At 43.2% G+C, this 22988-nt stretch overlaps 1 protein-coding gene across 6 annotated transcripts in view; it reads left to right on the top strand.

Moving 5' to 3' along the window:
* The window catches only part of Septin6 (septin 6), a 77700-nt gene that overhangs the window by 12254 nt on the left and 42458 nt on the right, over nt 1–22988 (top strand). For all 6 annotated transcript variants that reach the window (XM_008844066.1, XM_029568969.1, XM_029568974.1 and 3 more), the window contains exons 2-3: nt 6194–6308; nt 15965–16160. In XM_008844066.1, coding sequence (XP_008842288.1) covers nt 6194–6308; nt 15965–16160 — 311 coding nt within the window. The remainder of the gene's footprint in view (nt 1–6193; nt 6309–15964; nt 16161–22988) is intronic.

Below are 22988 nucleotides of genomic sequence, written 5' to 3'. Positions count from 1 at the left end.
TTTTACATGTACAGTAAACATGCCCACTTGAAAAATTTTTAAATGCTCATTCTCACTAATAAAATGCAAATTAAATAGCAGGATACCATTTTTCAGTGACTCAATTCGTAGTGGGTAAAAAGCCCATGAAACTGTTCATGGGTAAACAGACTCTCTGTTGAAGGATGTTGTCAGTGTATATTAGTCTTTAAAATGTCTGCATCCTTTGGGCTGGTAAGATGGCTCAGCAGGTAAAGGTACCTGCTGCCAAACCTGACAACTTGAATTTGACACCCCTGCTGCCCCCCCGCCCAGGACCCATATGGTGGAAGGAGAGAACTGACTCCTGCAGGTTGTCCTCTGACTCTGCATAAACACTGTTGCACATGAGTGTACCATCTCCAAATAAATAAATAAATGTAAATTTAGTTACCATTTGATCCAATAGGCTTAGATTAAAATATTTATTTATTTTTATTTTATGTATATGAGTGCTTTGCCTGTATGTATGCCACTGCCATGTAATGCCTTCAGAGGCAAGAAGAGGGCATTGGACATTGGCTTCCCTGGAACTGGAGTTATGGGTGGTTGTTAGCCACCATGTGGGCACTGGGAACTGAACCCAGGTTCTCTGCAAGAGGAGCCAGTGCTCTTAACCACTGAGCAACCTCTTCAGCCCAATTGGTTTAGACTTTTTTTTTTAGTCTTTTTGAGACAGGGTCTCCCTGTAGCCCCAGCTTAGCCCCAGCTGTCCTGGAACTCACTATGTAGACCAGGCTGACCTTGAACTCACAGAGATCTGCCTGCCTCTGCTTCCCAAGTGTTGGGATTAAAGACATGTGCCACCATGCCCGGCAGTTTAGACTTTTTAAAGTAATCAGAGACATGCAAACCTGCAAGAACAGACTGTTTTTTTGTTGTTTTGTTTTGTTTTGTTTTAAATTTGGAAACACACTAATGTCCAGCAGTAGAAGATGGATTAGGAAAAGGTGACAGGTTCCTGCATGGATATGCTATATGACCAATAAAGTAATAATTTACAGCTATACTTTATTACTCAAGAAAATGTCTGTGGCAAGTGTCAGGGTCTGAAGTGAGATTCTGAAAGGAACAAACAGTAGTATCCCTATTTTGTTAAATAAAAGTACATTGTGATTAGAAGGAGATACACAGAAATATTGTGTCTGGAGAATGCTATTATGTGATAGATGATGTTTATTTTCTCTACTTTTTTTTTAGACAGGGTCTGACTCTGTAGCCCTGGCTGCCTGGAGCTCCCTAAGTAGACCATCCTGGCCTCAAGCTCACAGAAGTCTGCCTACATCTGCCTCCTGAGTACTAGGATTGAAGGTGTTTGCCACCATGCCCAGCCTATTTTCTTTCTTATAATTTCTGTATTTTCTAATAATTTCTGCTGAGTGTGATGGTGCATGCCTATAATCTTAGCACTTGAGAGGTAAAGGCAGGAGGATCAGGAATTCAGGGTCAACCTACAGAGAAGGTTGGAGGCCAGCCTGGCCTCCATTATCATGGATCCTGTCTCAAACAAAAAGATATTAAATAAATAAAAAGTAAAATTTTTGCTATCAACATTGATTACTTTTTGAAATGTAATTTTAAATTTATTTTTATTTTATGTGTATGGGTGTTTTGCCTGCATTATGTAAGTGCACCAGTGTCATGCAATGCCTATAGAGGCCAGAAGAGGGCATCAGATTCCCCTGGAAATGGAGTTACATATAGTTGCAAGCTGCCATGTGGCTGCTGGGGTTGGAACCGAGGTCCTCTAGAAGAATAGTCAGTGCTCTTAACCACTGAGCCATCATCTCTCCAGCCCAGCACTGATTACTTTTATAAAATATAAAATCTTTCATTTTTTTTCATTTCCTTTGTTGTGATAAAATATTCTGCCATAAAACAACTTAGGGAAGAAGACATTTATTTGACTTAAATTCAAGGTTACAATCCATTATTTTGAGGAAGTCAAGGTAAAAACTTAAAGCATACATCCACAGTCAAGAGCAGAGAGAGTAAATGCTTGGATCCCTGCTTATTTGCCTACTCTGCTAGCTTTCTCTCTCATACTGTTTGGGAGCCTCTGCCCCTGCTGGCAATAGGCTGGATTCTCCTATACCACTGAACCATCAAAGACGATCACCTCGCACAGATGTGTCCACTGGCCAATCTGATCTAGACAATTTCTCAATTGAGCCTTTCTTCTTTGATGACTCCAGACTGTGTCGAGTTAAGACTCAAAACTAAGGGAGCAATTCCAGCACTGGGGAGGCAGAGGCAGGTGGATCTCTGTGAGACCAAGTTCAGCTTGGTCTGCATAGCGATTTCTAGGCCAGCTGGGCTACAGGGAGATCTTCTCTCAAAAACAAACGAACAAACCAAAAAACAACAAAAAAGATAATAATAAATAAAACAAGCAAACAAACAAAACCCTCAAAAGCAGAAACAATAAACTAATTAGCTAAGTTTTTAGTAATAACTTATTTAAAACCAGACTCCTTGAGACCGGGGAGAGATGACTCAGTATGTAAGGGCACTTGCTGCATAAGCATGAGGAACTGAGCTTGGATCCCCAGCACCCACGTAAAAACAGGGCATGACCACGAACTCCTGTAATCTCAACACTGCAGAGATAGAGACAGGAGGATCCCAAGGATTTGCTGGCTAGCAGATCTAGCAAAACAAACTAACTAACTAACTAACTAACTAACTAACTAACTAACTAACTAACTAACTAAAACTCCAGCGAACTCTAGGTTCCATGAGAAACTATCTCAAGGGAATGAAACTGAGGCTAGAGCAGGAATAGAGCCGGACCCTCCACAGGTGTGTGCACACTTGCAAATACCCCCTCCCTTTAAAAAAAACCCACCAAACTTCTTATCTCCTCTACATAAGCCCCCCCCCAAAAAAAATTGAGGCAGGGTTTTGCTATCTATTCCAGGCTGGGCTTGAACTCACTGTGTAGTCCAGGTTGGCCTCAAACTCAGTCTTTTTGCCTCAGACTCTTGAGTGCTGGGATTTATTGGTTTGTGCTGCCCCACTAGGCTTTCTCTCCTTGGTGCTATCGATGCAAGCTCCCAGGCTTACACATTGTGGTTACCTTTGGTTGTTTCTCTTTTCCCCTGTCTAGTCATTCATTGAGTATTACCCCTTCTTTAAGACATCTCTCATACCTGCTCCCCTTTTGGTACTGAGGAATGGAATCCTGGGCTTCATGTGCTGATCAAATGCTGAGCTACTCTCCCAGACCCGGTTCCTTCCTTTTGAGTCTCAAGTTGGGTCAGGTTCACTTAACCAGCATTTTTTTTGACCAAAGAATATGGATATCATTCTACCAGTTCAACACTATTGGGGGCATCTCCTAATATATCTCCCTGACCATAGTTTCTTGTTCTTCCAGTCAAGTACCCTGCAGTACAAATACTGTATGTATCATGGCTTTCCCTGCTCAAAACACTCAAAATCCCCCAAGCCTCTTGCTCATGGAATGAGGCCTATGTTCCTCCTTTTGCTATTCAGGTTTCTTTGTAGTGCTGTGGGAGATAACGGTGGGCGCATGGCACATGCTAAATTGTTTGTTTTGAGACAGGGTCTCATGCACCCAAGGCTGGCCTGACCTTGAGGTTCTGATCTTTCTGCCTCTACCTCCTGAATACTGGGATTGTAGGTGTACTCCACCACAACCCATTTATGTGGTGGTGGGGTTTGAGCCTAGGGCTCTGTGCTGAACTATATCCTCTGAACCTCATGCTAGATGGTTTTTTCACATTGAAGTGATTCTTTAAGGTGAGGAGCTCTCCCCACTCCCTGCCACTGTCTTTAGTTTGAGAATTCCTTGGACTTCAGAGTACTTGAAGTTTCATAGTGCTGAATTTGGAGACAGGAAGAGATGATAAAATATGGCTCAGAAAACCTCAACTCTGAGTCTGTCCCAATTTTGAGGCCTGCTATGTAGGAGGATCCCTGGAGAGAGCATATTGGTTCTCCAGTCTCTTGCCTGCATTGCTGAGGGCTGAGAACCAACAGTGTGAAACTTACAGCTTACTTTCTGCTTTAAGAAAAAAGAAAGGGGAAAAAGAAAGGGGTAAGGTGAAAATAGAACAAAGCCCAGAGTGATGTGATCCCTTATGAAACTCTCCCATCTTCAGGTGTTCATAGAATACACCAGCCTGACTGGTGGTTGGCATATGACCATCTGTCAACTGTACTCTACTGGGAGTGTATGCAGAGAGATGTGTGTGAGGGGAATGAACTTGCCAAATGACAGTCACCGGGACTAGCTCTTGGAGGATCCAATGACACTGATGGGAGCAGTACCCCTACTAGCTGAGTGAAGAAACTGTCTGGGAGCCAGTTCTGACTGCATCAGTGGCTGAGAGTCTCCTCTATCATTACATCCCATCCTTTTCAGTGTGACACCTAGTCTAACAAGCCAGTCCAGTCAGCATAAGTGCTGCCTGCTGGCATAGTTGGGATGCTGGTACAGGCCTCCTGGCACTCACCATGCCCTTTCGGGTTGCTCTTGGCATCCTTCTGGTTATAGAAAGGCTGGTGCAGCCCTACCCCACAGAACCTCCACCTCTTTCCATAGCCCACTATTCTTGTGGAGTTCAGCTGCCTCCAGCTTCTTTTCCCCACCCAACCTTCTCCCTCCACTCCACCCTCCTCTGGGACCGTTGGCAGTTGACACATTCTTGAGTAAACTCCGGCTCTTTCTGTCCTTTCCCTTGGTTCCTTGGAAGCCTGCCTGAATTTGAGGCTCTCCCTGTTTTGTAAAATCATTAACTACAAGAAGCTTTGGACCTCGAGGACAAAGCAAAGACACTCTGCTTTCCAGGGCTGGGAATGACTTGGCTGATACCTGTGGAGTCAAGGGAACCACAGGAAACCTGGAGGCAGCTCCCTCCAAACTAAAGGGAGCCACAAGTGTTCCTACCATATGATGATGGGTCAGTTTGGGGTCCAAGGATAACCTCACAGTGCAGTGCTAAAGGCAGCTACTGTTTGAATGCGTTCCATATGCTAGGCAGTATGTTGTGTGCTGGACAAGTATTATTCTATACAATCTGCTCACTAGAGGCTGGAGAGATGTTTTGATGGTTAAGAGCACTGTCTGCTCTTACAAAGGACCCAGGTTCAATTCTCAGCACCCACATGGCAGCTAACAACCATCTGTAACTCCAGTTCTAGGGCAATCTGATACCCTCTTATGACCTCCATGGGCACATGGGTGCACTTACACACATGCAAGCATTACACTCATACACAAAAAGTAAAATCAATAAATAAAATATTTTTAAAACCATCTGCACACTAACTACTAGCTCCCGATTTTATGATGGGGAAGCTGAAACGTTATATAACTTGTCAGAGGTCACCCTGTGGAGGTGGGACTCTGACTCAGACTTGTCTGATTCCAAAGGCTGTCCTTAATTTTTTACATTTATTTATTTATTTAGTGTGTGTGTGTGTGTGTGTGTGTGTGTGTGTGTTCAGTGGGGGGGGGGATGCACCACATATGTGGGGGTCAGAGGATACCTTGTGGGAGCTGATTCTCCCTTACCATGTGGGTTCCAAGAATGGAACTCAGGTCATCAGGCTTGGCGGTAGGCACCTTAACCCACTGAGCCATCTCACTCATCCAAATCTGCACTCTTAACCTCTCTGCTGTGCCACCTTTATAGGTCTCCAAAGTGACCTAGAGAGAAGAGTCACTGCTTTTTAAGGGCTTTGGAATATTTATTGAACATGTATACATATACTAAGCTCATTAAGGGTGTTAATAAACAGATTTGAATCCTCTTGTCACCTCTAAAATGCATCCTATTTCCTCATATATCAGATGCAGAAGGAAACTGTATCTTAGAGTTATTACCCAGCCTCTAAATGATACTAAATTTGTAGTGTCCAGTGCCAGTCTCGTAAACCTCCCATGCAGTTTGTTCTGTCTGAACTACAGTAGTGATCGGTACTGAACCTGTAGGTTACCTGTACCCATCCTTGGAAATGATTTCTAAGCTGATAGGCCATTTTGCTTGGAAGTGGTATGTGACTGAGGGGAAGAGATGATATACTGGGCCTTGGTGGGTGTGACTTCCCCTACCCAGCACAGGAGCATGTGGATGGAGTATGGAGAGCCATCAAATGGCTTTTAACTCATTGTCATTTTTCTCCCCTCCTTTCTTTCCCAAATTAGGGTGAAGGTTGCCGAACTGTCCCCCTGGCTGGACATGTGGGGTTTGACAGCTTGCCTGACCAGCTGGTGAATAAGTCAGTCAGCCAGGGCTTCTGCTTCAACATCCTGTGCGTGGGTGAGTATTTCCATAGCAGGAAATTCTATTACAGAATATAGATCCTTAATGGCTAGATGTGGCTTTGCAGGTAATTAGGTTAAATAATGTCTCATTCTCATCTAGTTGCAGGCGTGCCCCCCACCTCATTCTTCACTTACCCCTCTGTTTATTTTTGTAAGCATCCAGCTGCAATTACTTTTTCCTCTGCCCAGACCAGAATCTGGGGCCATACCTTGGGGAAAACAGAGCTTTGTGAGACTCAGTGGAAAATTTTGGAAAGGGGGCTGGCTGACTCAATTACTGCTGTCAGGTTCATTTTGACTGGAGAAGATGAGAACCAGGACAGAATTAAGAGAGAGGTGATGGTTGAGGAAAGAAAGATGCCTGCCCCCCAGCTGTGGGCAGTGGGCTAGGTCTGCTGATTCCCTCTACAGCTTGGTTAGGCTTGATACACTTAGTTGGCGCTTATTTGTGGGGATCACACAGCTGTGTGCAAAGGTCTACCTGTATCTCTGCCTGGGCTTTATTTTATTTTATCTTACCTTATTTTGAGACAGAGTCTCACTCTGTGGACTAGGCTGGCATGGAGCACACCAAGTATCTGAGATTAACCTTGATTCTCCTACTTCAGCTTCCCGAGTGCTGAGATTATGGGCATGTACCAGCACACCTAGCCAGGGAGGCACATTTTAGCCCCTTTTATGTGCTAATATCAAAGCACAAAAAGAGTTCCATAGTGTTCCTGAAATGAATGAATGACTTAAGCCCACAGGAGTCGCTCACTTTACTTCTCAGCAGTTTCTCACTTAGTTGCTTTGGTCTTCTGTCTGCAAAGTGAGCACTAAGAGTAGGTATTCCTATCCTGGTGAGACCCAGAGAATGCAGGAGGACAAGGAATCTACCAGAGGCAACATGGAAAAAGAGGCAGAGCCAGAAGAAGGATCCAGGCCTGGCTGACCCCTTGTCCCTCCCACTGCCTCTGACTGCTGCCAGCAACATCTCCTGAGACCATGAAAGTACTTTGGAAAGCATTGAGTACCAATCAAACAAACGTGAGGGACAGCAGTACCTTGACGTTATGAAGGTCTTCTGAGACCTTAAAAATTCCAAATTTACAAATATAATCATAGTATATAATTTGCACCCCACAGTGCAGGAAAACATACCCGCATATTTCCAGTGACTTCTTTATGAACTTTAACGGTTATATAAGCACCATAATAAAGCCAATTTTCACACTGACTGGAACACTCAAATACTTCTGCTAATTGCCTTTTCTTATTTTTGTGTCAAAATATGTGGAGAACTCATTCACATTGTAGATTTGAACTATCACTCAATTGGATACTTTACTATTTAATGTAATCAAAAATTATTTTTCTGGGGCTGGAGAAATGGCTCAGAGTTTAAGAGCGCTTGCTCTTGCAGAGGACCCTAGTTTGGTCCCCAGCACCTGCATGGTGGCTCACAACCATCTCTAACTCCAGCGCTAGGGAATCTGATGCTCTCTTCTGACCTCTGCAAGCACCCGGCATGCATGTGGTGCACATACACACATACAGGCAAACGAGTCTTTTTTTAAGAATTTATTTTTCTGGGTGTGGTGGTATAGGTCTGTAATCTCAGCACTGAGGAGGTTGTGACAGGAGGATTAAGAGTTTGAGAGGAGCCTAGGTTATATATTGAGACCCTGACTCAAAATAAATAAGTAAATAAATAATCTTACTTATTGCTTTAAAAAAGTTCTTCAAGTCTTTCATTTTCTTGGGCTTTAGTTTCTTCTCTTCTATCTCCAGTACTCTTTGCCAGGTCATTTTCTATAAGGGATTCACTGTACACTCAAGGACAAACAGAAAGCAACAAAGCCACTTCTAAATATGGATGATAGGTGGTCAGCTAGGCTCACTCACTAGTTGAAGGGACTCATTCCCATATATCAGCTCTGGAGCCTATGAGACCAAAATCTGTGCTTCATGGAATTACACCCCAGGGGCCTTAGAGCCCACATGGAGGCTGCCAAATCTTCGAATGCTGAAAGTCTAACTCACAGTCATGTTTAGGTGCTAATTAGGACAAAGATATAAAATACCTAGAAGACACGGTGATGAACATCAAGCGCAAATACCATCACATCTAATATTGATACCACCAAATCTCTGTTTAACTAACAAAACCAACCTTTGGCTAATGGCCATCTTATTTCACACGTTTGATTACTAAAATATTCCAGCACATGCACATACCAGATTCCCTTGGCATTTCTCCCAGAGCTCCTTATGACCTGTGCTGACGTTGAGATTAGAAGCGAAATGACAAGGCCACACTATGCAACCTTTCAACCTAGTATAATTGACTAGGCTAGAAAAGCTTTAGGAGGGGCCCTGTGAATCAGAATGGCATTCTGATGGTGAAGTGTAGGGGAATTTGACATGTGGACCATAAGCTTCCCTGGGGCCCCCGAAGATGAGGCAGCAAAAGTCAAGAAAAGGTGAGTGGGAGAAATAGTCAACCCATGTTCTTTACTTCCCACCCAGGCATTGCTCAGCTATAGCTGATTGAGCGTGCACTTGCTGAAATGGCGTTCTGAAGGGGCTGGGACAATCTCTCTCAGAGGGAAGGGAAGGAAAGAGACTCTTTGATCCACAAGGAGTCACTTCTCTCTTCCTACTTGTCAAGTTTCAGGGAATGATTAGACTACTAGCTTTCCCCCTATGCCTGCACATAGGACTATTGGGTGGACCAGTCTAGACTGGGCTAATTTCATTCCCTGTACTGGATCCAAAAACACCTACAGTTCATGCATCTTAATCTGTTGTTGTACTCATAACCTTGCCATTGCTCAGAGAGCCCTTGGCTTGGGTCAAGATCACAAGCAGTTTAGAGTGGCTCTGAGACTGCAATCTCAGCCCAGCCATAGCCCTACATCTTGTCACTGACTTGGCAGTGTCCACAGCAGGGTTGCTGAAGGTGATCTTGAGGACCGTATTTTCCTGCCTAAGAACTGTGTGTAACTGTCAGATTTACTTCCTTAATGATTGTAATGGTTCTGTCTGTTCATAGAAATTGTTCCTCCAAAGTAGTTTTCAGTATACAATGATGGCACTGATAACCTTGGTTAGTAACTGAAAGCTAGGATTTTTTTCACATTATTGTTTATTTTGGTGTTGGCCTGCTGCCCTTATGTCCATACCTAGCAGAGTAAGTATTCTACATATATGTGTACATATGTGCATGTGTGTTTATTGAAACTGAGAGGGGGAGAAGAGAATTTTTATGAATTGAGAGCCTAATTTATAGTCAGAATACCAATAAACGCCACCCATGGTTGCTACTACTTTTAGCTAAGCACATAAGCATAAGCATATTATGACTTCTGCCTGATAGAGTCTCTAGGGTTGACAATAATTGCTGAGTGGGGTGAAATCCCGCCCCCCCAAGAAAAAGTCATATACCAGACCTTCAGCTTTGGAAATTTTGAGGATCATGTGATTATAGACATCATATAGGAAGCCTTAGAAGAACCACCTGAGCCAGCAGGACAAATATTCTGGGGTCCAGTGCTTTGCAGTGCCGGGAAAGAGCCCCAAAGAGACTCACCAATCCAAACATGCCAGCAGCCCTCATGGCGGTCTGGAGCACAAAGGCTCATAATAATAATATTTACTTTGAAGCTGCTCAGGATTCCAGGCTCAACTGGGCTGTGTTGAACTTGGAAAACACACTCAGGAGAAGCAGGATTGAGGCTTACGGCAAGAGGGATGGAAAGAGCAGCTAGCATTCTATCAAGGTCAGGGGCCAATTGTTTTTAATCCCTCTGTTTCTGGGAAAGGCAGCTGCTCACATGGGGCTGCCGGCAGTGATCAATATCTGACAGGGCACCATGGGAGAAAATGGGCCATGGTTCATGGCATCCACTGATTTCTGTGGTGTCATTACTCTGGAGCACCATAGCTGATTTTAAGCTACTGACATGACATCACTGCACACCGGGCTTGGGAAGAGGTGCAGGAAGCCACATGAGCTGGCTGGAGCACACTGCGGTCTGCCAGGCCCCTGAAAGAAGAGGAAAGAGAAAAGAGCAAGGTCACACAGACAGGCATGACCTTGTCCTGTCCATAGGCTTCCTTGGCCAACTGCAGTTCCTGGAGCGCTTCCTTTTGGACACCTTCCTGTTGAACTCAAAGGCATTTTCTCTTGGCTTATTCCAATATTTAGAGCCGAATGAGACTTACCTCCATGAGAACAGGAACTGTGTCTATCTTGCTTGTTACTGTAGCTTAAGCTTCTCTAACTGTGTCTGGCTATTATTAGAGGCTTTGTAAATGCTTGTTGAATGACTACATGAATGGCCATTTAATGCCCATGGACCTCACTAGAGTGTATCTGTTAAAAGCAAGGGCTCCAGAGGTAGTATCCCTTCATACAAATGCTGGCTCTGCCACTTCTTAGTTTGTAACCTTAGCCTGTCACTTCCTCCACAGTGTATACATAAGGAAAATCAAGTACAGAGAGGAGAAGGAATTTGCAAATTCACATAGCTAGTGAGTGGCTTGGTTAACCTAACTATAAATTGAGGGCAAACTGCAGTATCTAGGGGTTGCCTGGGTTGTAGCACAGGAGTAGAGCTCTTGCTTAATCTGCTTGAGGCCCTCGGCTCCATCCCTACCATTAAAAAAATTAAAAAAAAAAATTGTAGTGTCTACCTTATAAGCTTGTTGTGAGAAATAAATAGGAAAATATCTGGAGGCTGAGGGTGTGGCTTAGTGGTCAAGTGCTTGTCTCACATGTGTGAGGCCCTGGGTTCCATCCCCAGCACTACAAAAGAGAAAAGAAAATATGTGTATTCACAGCAGTGGCAGAGTATATAAACACACTATAGGCAACCACTATTGGTACATACCTTGTAGTCCTAGCACTTGGGAGGCTGAGACAGGAGAATTGTGAGTTCAAGATCCTCTTTCAAAACCAGAACCAAATGGGATGGAGCATGCCTTTAATCCCACCCAGCACTCAGGAGGCAGACATATGCAGATCTCTGAGTTTGAGGCCAACCTGGGCTACACAGTGAGTTCCAAGTCAGCCAGCGCTACATAATGAGATCCTGTCTCAGAAAGAAAACAAAACAAAACAAAAATCAATCGCTATTGTCACTGCAAACTTTTCCTTTTATGGGTAAAGAGACTAGACTTAGGTTGGGAACAATGCTCAGCTCAAGTCACATAGTAATACAGTGGTAATTGTGTAGGACTTGTCATTTCATATCTTGCAAGGATTTAATTGCCCAAGGTGCTACAGGATGCAGATATTGACAGCAACTGAGGAAAATGACTAAACTTTTCTTTATCAGAGTGGCTTTTAGCTCAGAGTCGGGAGGCCAACTGTCCCAGGATCTATAGTTTGAAAAAGAAAAATTCATGTAATATTTTTTAAAAATAGACTTTTTTAAACGATTTTTTGTAGTACACTACTAACATTAAGCAAATTGAGAGGTGGAACATGAATTTAAAAGAGTTAAGAAGCCCTGCTGTTCACTGTGACATACAATGGGAGGGCTGGAGAGAAGGAGGCGGAAATTGAGCCCCTGGGACTCCTTGAGTTTCCAGCTAGAATCCATTTGCCAAGTTCCACCTTCCTACTGGGGTGTGGTGGAATCTGCTGACCTGATCCCAGTTAGACCATGTGTCATGGCTCCATACACATTTAATATTGGGTCCAAGGCGGCTATGGGAGGAGCCAGAATCCTAGTGTCAGGCTGAGTCTGTGCCAGCCATTAAGAGAGTGCCCCCCTCCATCCCCAGGTTCCACTGTGATGGCAGCTGGGAACAGGAAAACTCCGTAGACACTGGAGGAGCTGACTTGATTTTCTGCCTTCTTCTAATACTGCATTTATTGCAACTACCTAGACATAGCAAGTTCTTTTCTTCCAGACCTTCATTATTTAACATCTAATTGCCACAGCTCTTCTGTGCTGGCAGGCATCTGGGTGGTCATTTTCCCTGCTGTTTCTCCCTGCTGCTTGCCCTGCCTTACCCAGCCCCCATTTCTCCAGCTGTGCAAACAGGGTGGGTCTCTGGCTCTGCATTGCTGCTCCTGAGGCCTTGTCTGTGAGGCTTTCTCCAGGCACACTCAGGCATACAGAAGCAGCAAGCCCATTCTAGGGTGCTGGGGACGTAGGGGCCCACCACTCTCTGAGCAGCAGGGATATTCAGTAAGGAGGTCAAGGGAAAAAGAGTGGTGAGGCTGGGGACAAAAATGGAAAAATCCATTAGACATACAAAAACTAGCCAAAATAAAACTGAAGCATTGGTGTCCAGAGAGAAAGTGAGTTACGGAGGCAGCCATTCTTGTGTTCCCACCTCAGAGATTCTGGCCCCATTTGCAGGTGAGCTGTACTCCTGCCTTGGGCAGGGTGGTGGGTGATATATTCTGCTGCATGCCTGGGTCTGTTACCTCCCATGGCAAAGACCCCATCTCGCCAGATTTTTCTTGAGACCCAAACACATCCTTAAAGGGAGGAAAAAAGAGGGCCTCTTCTTGAACAATCTTTGCACCTAATGGATGTAGCAGACCCTGGATGGAAACACGATCTGTGTGAGGAACCCTTTTTGTACACCCTGGCAGTCTACCACATTAGTCAGGCCTGGCTATGAAATTAGGCTGGGACCCTGGTAACCAGGCCAAATTGAATTCTCTCTCTCTCTCTCTCTCTCTCTCTCTCTCTCTCTCTCTCTCTCTCTCTTCCTCTCTCAAGAAGACTCCCATCATAAGATATTTTTATAGGTCACCATTTAGGATAAAAGAAGCTTGGAATATTTGGAAGATGTGATGGTACACACACACTAAGAAGGTGGAGAGAGAGGGAATATTTTTGGTTTCTCATGCAGCCCTATCCCAAGCCCTGTACTGCCTTGCAAATGTGTGCTGCTGGACTCAAGGGGAAATTTAGCAGGCCAGGAATTGCCCAGTGCAAACCCAATCCCAACCATGAAGATAAGTCAAAGTTCAGACAAACTCCCCTTGGTTGGAGAGGGGTAGGAAGAAGAGGGAAAGTAGTGGGGTAATCAACGGTCAGCTCAGGGTCATTAACTACTGGCTCTTTTTGTTTGGTTGGTTTTTGGAGATAGAGTCTCATGTAGACTAAGCTGGCCTCAAACTCGGTCTTAGCAGAGGATGATCTTGAACTTCTGATTCTTCCGCCTCCATCTCCTGAGTGCTAGGGTTACATGTGTGTGCCATCCTTGGTTTCTTCAGTGCTGGGCATCAAACACAGGGATTCTTGCATGCTAGGCAAACAACACTAGCTACATCCTCAGCTCAGCTATTGACTTTCAGTCCTGATATTTCTGAATCACTTGGGGTGAGGTAAGGAGCCAAATACAGTCTAGATCCATAGATTCTAAGTGGTTTTAGTGCCTAGCCCAGCTGTGGCTTCATATCAGATTCCTGTCTAACTTACCATGTCATCAATTTCCCTCCAATGTATATCTGTGATGTCTCACTCTCTAAAGACTCCTTTACTTTAGGCAGTGGTTTGGTATCCCATGGTCTCCTAGGAATAACCTCCTCAAACCCTCATCAATCTACCAAAGCCCTTCCCCCATTTAACCCCCTCATGTGAAATTCTAGTGGTTGGATTTGTTAGTGTCCCACACCCTGTAAGTTAAGCAAACAAATGACTGGTTTGTTTGAAATTTCAGAAGAATAATTTGTGGTTTGTTAGGTCCCTCCTCATTAGCTAAAAATGGTCTCACCAAAAGCTCACCCAGTCTGGGAGAAGCCAAAGGTAGATGTAGTTTCTCCACTGAGAGACATGTCTGTGATGCCATGGAGTAGAGCACTGTCTGGGTCTGGCAGGGAGCTGAGGCAGGGGCCAGGAAGAGAGGGTGTTTGTTTGACAAGGGGTCACTGATGCTTTCTTATTTATTAATTATTATTTTATTTGGTTTGTTTGTGCACAAGCATTGAGTGTGTGTGTGTGTGTGTGTGTGTGTGTGTGTGTGTGTGTGTGTGACCAAGTACATGTGGAGGTCAGAGGACAACTCCCTTGGGAGCCAGTTCTCTCCTTCCACTGTAAGTTTTGGGAACTGAACTCAGGATGCCAGGTTTGTGTGCCAAGTGATTCTATTCACTAATGCATCTTGCTGGCCTTAGTGGTTTGTTTTCTGTTTGTTTTTTGGTCTTTTTGAGACAGGGTCTTCCTGTAGCCCCAGCTGGCCTGGAACTCGCTATGTAGACCAGGCTGGCCTTGAACACAGAGATCTGCCTGCCTCTGCCTCCCTAGTGTGCCACCATGCCCTGCTGGCCTTAGTTTTTAAAAAAAATATTTTATTATGCCAGGCGTGGTGGCACATGCCTTTAGTCACAGCACTCGGGAGGCAGAGGCATGCAAATCTCTGTGAGTTCAAGGCCAGCTTGGTCTACATAGTGAGTTCCAGGCCAGCTGGGGCTACAGGGAAACCCTGTCTCAAAAAGACCAAAAAATTTTTTTACTACTTTTATGTGTATGAGTGTATTACCTGAATGTATGTAAGTGTACCCATGTTGTGCACTGCCAGAGGGTGTCAGAAGAGGGCATCGGATCCCCCTGGAACTGAAGCCATGATGTATATTAGCTGCCATGTGGGTGCTGGGAACTAAACCGGGGTCCTCTGCAAGAGTAGCCAATGCTCTTCTTAATTGCTGAGCCATCTCTCCAGCCCCAGGCCCTCGTTTTTTGTTTTTTTCTTTAATTAAAATAAATCATGTGTAGTGGAAAATGACTATAATCCCACTGCTTGGGAGGTGGAAGCAAGATGATCAGCAAGGAGTTCATGACCATCCTTGGCTACACAGGGAGTTCAAGGCCAGCCTGGGCTGTATGAGACTGTCTCAAAACAAACAAACAAACAAACAAACAAACAAACAAACAAACAGGGCCTGGAGAAATGGCTCAGCAGTAAAGAACACTGACTGTTCTTGCAGAAAACCCAGGTTTGAAACCCAGCACCAACATGGCAGCTAACAACTGTCCGTAACTCCAGTTCCAGGGGATCTAACAGCCTCTTCTGTCCTCCGTGGGCATTGCATGACACGGATGCATTTACCTACATGCAGGCAATACAAGCATACACATAAAATAAAAATAATAAATTTAAAAAAATAAAAAAACAAAACAAAGCATACAAAAACAGAACAAACAAGCTCAACAACAAAATTAAAATAAACCCTTAATTTTTGCTGCACAAAAACAAATACTATACATGTTCCACTGAGAAAAACTTGGGAAATGCAGAAAAGCATAAAGCAAAAAAATGAAAACTACATAGAAGCCTACCACCCAGAGATAAGTATTAATGAGAGTATATTTCTCTATTGTCTTTTTCTATACATAATTATATTCCTTTATCTGTGCCTATAACATTTGTTTTTGTGACCTAAAAGCAATATATACTTAAGGTAGAGCTTTCAATAACCGAAAAAAAAATATGAAGAATAAAATGGAAATTAGCCCAGTTCTAGTACTGGGGGCTATCTGCTGCTGGTATGTCAATATTTTCCTTTGGGCCTTTTTCATGTACTTGTGTGTGATTTTTCACTTAGAGTTTTAGCATGTACACTTCCCCCTGAACACATACGTGAACAATGATGTGTCATGGCTGTATATAGTCAGTGTGTGATATCTTTTTGCTTTTCAGGAGAGACAGGTTTGGGCAAGTCCACCCTCATGGATACCTTGTTCAACACCAAGTTCGAGGGGGAGCCAGCCACCCACACGCAGCCTGGTGTCCAGCTCCAATCTAACACTTATGATCTCCAAGAGAGCAACGTGGGGCTGAAGCTCACAATTGTTAGCACTGTGGGCTTTGGAGACCAGATCAACAAGGAGGACAGGTAAAGAAGACAGTGGGGTGGGAAGATGGGTGGAGGAACCACAGGAAGGAGCTCATCATGGGGGTCTTGGGGACAGTACAGATGCAAGGTCCCAGCCTGTCTCTCCAGAATGATACAGGCAGGCAGCTTCTTTCTAAGCATGGTGTCTGTGCAGGATCCCTGCCTACATAAACTGTCACTCCTTACACTTTACCAAAAGAAGTGGTTTCCAATGTACACAAGTGGAGGCTCAATTCCATTCAACCTTGTGCCAGGCCCTCCTATGCTCTGACAATCTGAACAGGAATGACTTAGTCTCTGCCCTTGAGGTACTCATGGGCAAGACCTGTTTTAAGCAAATAATTTCCATAGAGACGAGTATGTTCTATGAAGGACAGAGTACAGAGGCAAAGGACAAGTTGCAGTGAGCCCACAAGGGCAAGAACAGTCAACTGTATGCAAAGATGTCAGAGAGGCTTTCCCAGGGGAGCCTCTAAACGTACTCTGGTGGATGAGCTGTTAGACAGACAGACAGGTGGAGAGAAGGGAAATCCAGGAAGAGATACCAGCTTGTACAAAGGCAAAGCAATGCAGAGAACTCTAGTATGTTCTAGGGAACTGCAGTTCACTGTGTTTAGGTAGAGAGGCAGACTTCCAGAGAAACCGATGGGGTCCTCATGTGCATAAGCCCCTTCCAAGGCCCTGTGACTAACTTTTCATTATAATGTAGTATTATTCTTGGGCTGTTCTTTGAATTTTATCAGTATGAGCCCCCATAAAACCTAAGACTGTGGCGCCTGGGCTAGCAGTTGAAATGAGCTAGGGGAAAGTAACAGGAGGTAAATGGAAGCCAGACCCTGGAGGGGCTTGTACAATATACAAATTTGGAGTCCTTCAATAGTTTTAGGAAGCAGAATATAGTTTGGCCTTTGAGAAGAGTCCTTTGGGCTAGAATGGAAATATACTGGATAAGCATGAAGACCAACCAGGACATGATTAAACCAATAAAATTGAGGCAAGAGATAAATAGTTGCTGAGATAGAGATGAGGAGATTGGGTAGATGAAACTGACAAAACATGGTAGAGACTTGATATGGGGTTTGGAGGCAAAAAACAAAAAAAAAAAGAATCAAGAACGGTGTCTGAATTTCTGGCATCAGAGAGTGGATCAGTGGTGGTGGCCTTCCATAAGAGAGAATACAAGGAAATCAGGTTTCAAAATACCAAAAAACAAGACATTCTGAGTTTGAGCTGTGTGTGGAATATCCAGACATACCGTGAGCTTCAGCAGTAAGCAGCTGACTATACAGAGTTGCAAGTCTAAAGGTCTAGGCTAGAAATATAGGTTTGTTTTATCTTGGTGTAAATGACATGTTCTGACCATGTACACGTGTAACATCACCCAGAAAACTGAGAGCGAAGGATGTCGGGCCAAAGACAGAAGCCTCAGGATGTCAATGAAGTCAGCAGACAGAGAATACTTGAAAAGGGACTGAGAAAGACCAAGCAGAGAGGAGGAAGGAGAGACAGAGAGGTTGGGGGGGTTAAGAATGTGTGTGAGGGGTGAATGTGGCTGTGAGATGAGGATGTAATGAAGGCCAACGTAGGGAAGTAGATGCTGTTTGGGCAACCTCTCAGAAAGGGCCATTCGGCATTCTTTTTTTTTTTTTTAAAGTGTGTGTGTGTGTGTGTGTGTGTGTGTGTGTGTACACACTCATGCTACAGCATAAATGTGGAGGTCAGAAGACAACTTTGGGAAGTCAGTTCTGTCCTTCTACCATGTAGGTCCTAGAAACTGAACTCAGGTCGTCAGGCTTGGTGGTAAGTGCCTCAAGTCACTGAGCCATCTTGCCAGGCTCCACCTCCTTTTATAGTACCACTTTTGTGCTAATCTTGTTTGGTTGAGAATCCGTTAGACCCTACTCACCATCATCTAAGTAGTTAGGCCACAATCTGTGTGCTTAATCGAGCTGCAATTTTTTTTTATTTTAGGAACTCTTCAATTAAATTTCTCTCAGTTATATACATTCAACATATCTAACATTTGACAATGTTTTCATCTGACAGCTTGGGAAGACTGAACACTACTGCTTAGACACTAATGTCCTTCTGTTATATTTCTAAGGTATTCTTAGTACTTTTTCATGTTTATAAATGGTAGTTAGACATGGTGGTATGAGCCTGTAATCCTAGTACTTGGGAGGCTGAGGCAGGAAAATTGAGAGTTCTAGGCTTTTCTGGGCAACATAACAAGAACTCCAGTCCAGCCAAAGGCTACAGAGTGAGACTGTGTCAAAAAGGGAGTAAAAGGGTCTGGAGAGATGCCTGAGTGCTTAAGACCACTGGCTGCTCTTGCAGAAGATGCAGGTTCGGTTCCCAGTGCCTACATGATAGCTTACCATTCCTTGCAGAAATCCAGTTTCAGGGGATCTGACGCCCTCTTCTGGCTTCCCTGGGCATTTCAAAACATGGCTGCACTTCTATACATTCAGCAAAACACTCATATCCATAAAATAAAAATAAGTAAAAAAAAATTAAAAAAAAAGAAATGCTGAGTCCATGCCTGGTCCAGAATAACTACCTAATAAATAGAAGGTATTAATATCATAATGATTTTTATTGAGACTAATCAAAGGAGAGTTGTATTACATAACATGTGGGAGGAAATGACAAATCATGTCCAAGAAAATGAGAATTTAAAAAAATTCTTTGGGAATTCAGCATGAGAGTCACCAATATAGTTAGGACTGGTCATTCCCAGGGGAACCATGGGTAGAAGCTAGATTGCCATTTTTACTTCAAGAATAGTAGGTAGAGACAGACAGAGAGGCATTGGAGTAGCAAAACAAAATAAAATAAAAAGCAATAGAACAGAAAGTAAGTCCAAGATCAGATTCATGTGTTCATGGAAATTTAGCATATATAAGTTGGCAAGGAAAGAATGGACTGTTCGAGAAGTGATGATGGGAAAATAGGCCATTCCTTTAGGAAGAAAAGCAAAATGAGACCCTCTCACATAAACATGGCTCACAAAAATAGATTCCCGTTGGACTGAAAACAAATTCTAAAAATATAAGGAGAAAATGTCGGAGAATATTTTTATAACTTTGGGGGTAGAGAAGGCTTTTTGATTTGTGAAACAAAATCCAAAAATCATGGAAGAAAAGATTTAAACAGGTTCAAATTCATTAAATTAAAAGTAGTTTTGTGCCTCATAATAGGCCATAAAGGAAAAGTTAAAACACACTTCAGGTGAAGCAAAAAATATTTGCAACCTTTATAGTAGACAAAAGATTTTAAAATGTGAAAACAGGTTCTGTAATTCCATGAAAGGTAAACAGGTAATTGACTGGAAAGAGAAATACAAATGGACAATCAACATATGAAATGAAGCTCATTCAAACTTCCCAGCAATTAGGCAATTGCCAAAAGAAACAATGATTTTTTCCCATTAGATTTGCAAAAATAAATGATGATATAATATCCAGTACCAGGAGGACATTTCACTCCTATTGGTTGGGAGTATAAAATGATATAGAATTTTTGGAGGGTCAATTTGACAACAGCCACTGAAATTTTAAATATGACTAATTTACAACCCCACAATTTCACATCTGGCCATTGACTAGAGATGTACATGTCTGTAAGAAACAATGAATGTTGTTCACTGCAAAATTGGTTATTGAATTTAAATTATTTATTTATTCATTTATTTTTATTTTATGTATATGAATGCTTTGCCTGCTTGTATGTAAGCGTACCTGTGTCTTACAATGCCCTTAGAGGCCAGAAGAAGGCATCAGATCCCCTGGAACTGGAGTTAAGGATGTTTGTTAGCTACCATGTGGGTTCTGGGAACTGAACCCAGGTCCCGTGGAACAGCAGCCAGTGCTCTTAACTGCTGAGCCATCTCTCCAGCCCCTGGTTATTAAATTTAATAACTGTAAACTGTCTACATGTCTATCAGCAGAACAGTTGAATTAACTGCAATGCAACCATACCATGGGACTGTATTCGGAGGTTGGTGGTAGAGCCACATATATTCACATGGATACAGCATCAGGTCATGTTGTTCCAAGAAGAAAAGAAGTTGTAATGATACACAGATCACATGATGCCATTTGTGAACACAACCCCCCGCCCAACAAACAATTCTATTTCTGTATGAAAATACATAGGAAAGGTCTGGAAGGATAATCAGCAGACTGAAAACAGTGATTACCTCTGAGGCAGGGAGAATGTGTAGATGGATTGTATAATTAAAAGGAAATTAAAAGGATGATGTTTTAAAAGAGGAAATGGATAAAGTACGTGTAGACTGCTGTTTTCAAAAGCCTGTCTGAGTTGGAGGGAAAGAGATAAGGCAGAATGTAGAGGGAGATAAGAAGGGGAGAGGCAGCTCTAGAGGATGGAAGACACGATGAAGGCTTAAACAGCAGAAACCTAGGGTAGAGAGAGGGGGGCAGATTTGAGAGAGGATCCATGAAACTCAATAACCAAGTGGATACAGAGGATCCAGTTCAGTTTATCAACTTTTCTTCCTTCCTTCCTTCCTTCCTTCCTTCCTTCCTTCCTTCCTTCCTTCCTTCCTTCCTTCCTTCCTTCCTTTCTTTCTCTCTCTTTCTTTCTCTCTTTCTCTCTTTCTTTCTTTCTTTCTTTCTTTCTTTCTTTCTTTCTTCTTTCTTTCTTGTGTGCCTGTGTGTATGTGTGTATGTTTGGGCATGTGTGTGCCATGGCATATGTGTGGAGGTCAGAGAATAACCTGTGGGAGTCTATTCTCTCCTTCCACCATGTGGGTCCCAGGGATTGGGGATCAAACTCAGGTCCTCAGACTTGGCCTCTATCCTCTAAACCATCTTGCTGGTCCAATACTAAGAAATAAAGCACAGTATTTCCTTAAGGAGCTTTTGGCTTAGTGGAGGGAATGAATATATATGTCAATTCTGCATAATTGCATTAACTACAGTGGCTGAAATATGTGAGGAGCAAGGACAGCAAAGACAGCAATTGTCCAAGCCTGGTGGTGAGAGTCCAAAGTGAAGATTGCTGAGAGGGGCGAGCAGGTTAGGAAAGGCTGAGCTAAGCCTTGAAGCCCTGCAGGACGAATACAGGTTAGCCACCTTGCATATAGTGGGTATTCAACATGTATTTGTTGAATGGATAAATGACTGACTGAATGAATGAATATGAATGAGTGATTCAGCACATATTTGTTGAATGGATGAAAAAAGAAAGAGAATAAGGAATATACATTGGTGGAGAAAATAAGGAGAGTATCCGTAAGTTTCATTATTCAATACCAAAAGTATCCATTGGATGTATTAACTAGGATGCTAGCGTGGGGTAGGAAAAAGTCTGTAGTGAATTGAAGAGTGAATTAGAAATTTAAATAAGGGGCTGGAGACATGGCTCGGTGGTTAAGAGTACTCACTGGCTGTTCTTACAGAGGACTCGGGTTCAATTTCCAGCTAACAACTGTCCATAAATCCAGTTCCAGGGGATCAGACGCATCTTCTGTCCCTTCACAGGCACTGAACAATATGGTGCACTCACATGCAAGCAGGCATAACACTCATACACATAAAACAAAAGTAAATTTTTAAAAATTTTAAATGATTATTTAAAAAATAAATTTAAATAAAGCTGAGTAGATAATTCTTTTCGAGAAACTTCTATCTGAGCTGAGTGTGGTGGCACATGCCTTTAATTCCAGCACCTGAGAGGCAGAAGCAGTCTGATCTCTATGAGATCAAGTCTAACCTGGTCTACACAGTGAGTTCCAGGTCAGCTGGGGCTACAGGAGACCCTGTCTCACAAACAAACAACCAAAAAATCCAAGAAACTTCTAACTGACTCTAGGCATAGTGGCACGTGTCTGTAATCCTACCACTTGGAAGATAGAGGTAGGATGATCAAAAAAGTTCACGAATAGTCATTCCCTGTTACATAGTGGCTTTGAGGCCAGCCTGGACTGCATGAGCTAAGATCTTTTCTTTAAAAAAATGAAAGAAAGAAGCCTCTCTTCACTCATTAAATATTTATTGGGCACCTGTGCTATGTAGGCACAGACTAAAAACTTGACTGCTTAGGGAGGGAAAGGCACAGGAACATGGTTCTCATGAGGGAAGGCTTACACATGCTCACGCAGGTTGAGGGAAAATTTAGTAGGAAGACAGGAGATGGATGATGAAGCAAGAATTCCAAAGAGCCTGAAAAGGGTACGATCAGATGCATGGGATGATGAGGCTTGAAGGGATGAAGGATACATCATCCTCAGAGACTAGAAGAAAATGGGAGGGTGGGCCCATCTTTAAAAAACAGGGAACAAGACAGGACGTTGGTTGTATGAGCTTTATGGCCTCAAGTTTTTGATAAAGTAGGCAGCCAGACTGTCGTGTGAGTGAAGGGGTCATGAGTCATATTGGAGCTTGAGGAATCAGATGAGAGTCTGGAATGGTCAATAAGAGTCATTGAAAAGGAGCCAATAAAGGCCAAGTAAAGGGGCTGACATGTTTTTTCAGAGCCTCATGGGAGCTTGAAGGCCATGAATTTATGAAAGTGTCAAACCCACAGTTTTGTACTTGCTTTTAACCAATTTTCACAGTAGTGGAATAGGGAGTGAGAAAGCAGATCCTGAAATTTATTCAGTGTGCTAATTTTACATGCAAGTGGGGTGGAATGACAGAGCTGGAGTGGAGATGAAAATGATCAGAATGGTTCATAACTGGCACTGTGACACGTCACTGTAATCCCACCTATTAGGGAGACTGAGGCAGTAAAATTGTTTGAGCTCAGGAGTTAGCTTGGGCAACATAGCAAGGCCCTGTCTCAAAACCAAAAACCAATCAA

This window comes from Nannospalax galili, unplaced genomic scaffold (genome assembly GCF_000622305.1).
Source record: "Nannospalax galili isolate Female #2095 unplaced genomic scaffold, S.galili_v1.0 scaffold311, whole genome shotgun sequence".
Lineage (NCBI taxonomy): Eukaryota > Metazoa > Chordata > Mammalia > Rodentia > Spalacidae > Nannospalax > Nannospalax galili.
The sequence above is the reverse complement of the archived record's forward strand: the minus strand, read 5'-3'. Positions and strand labels throughout refer to the sequence as shown.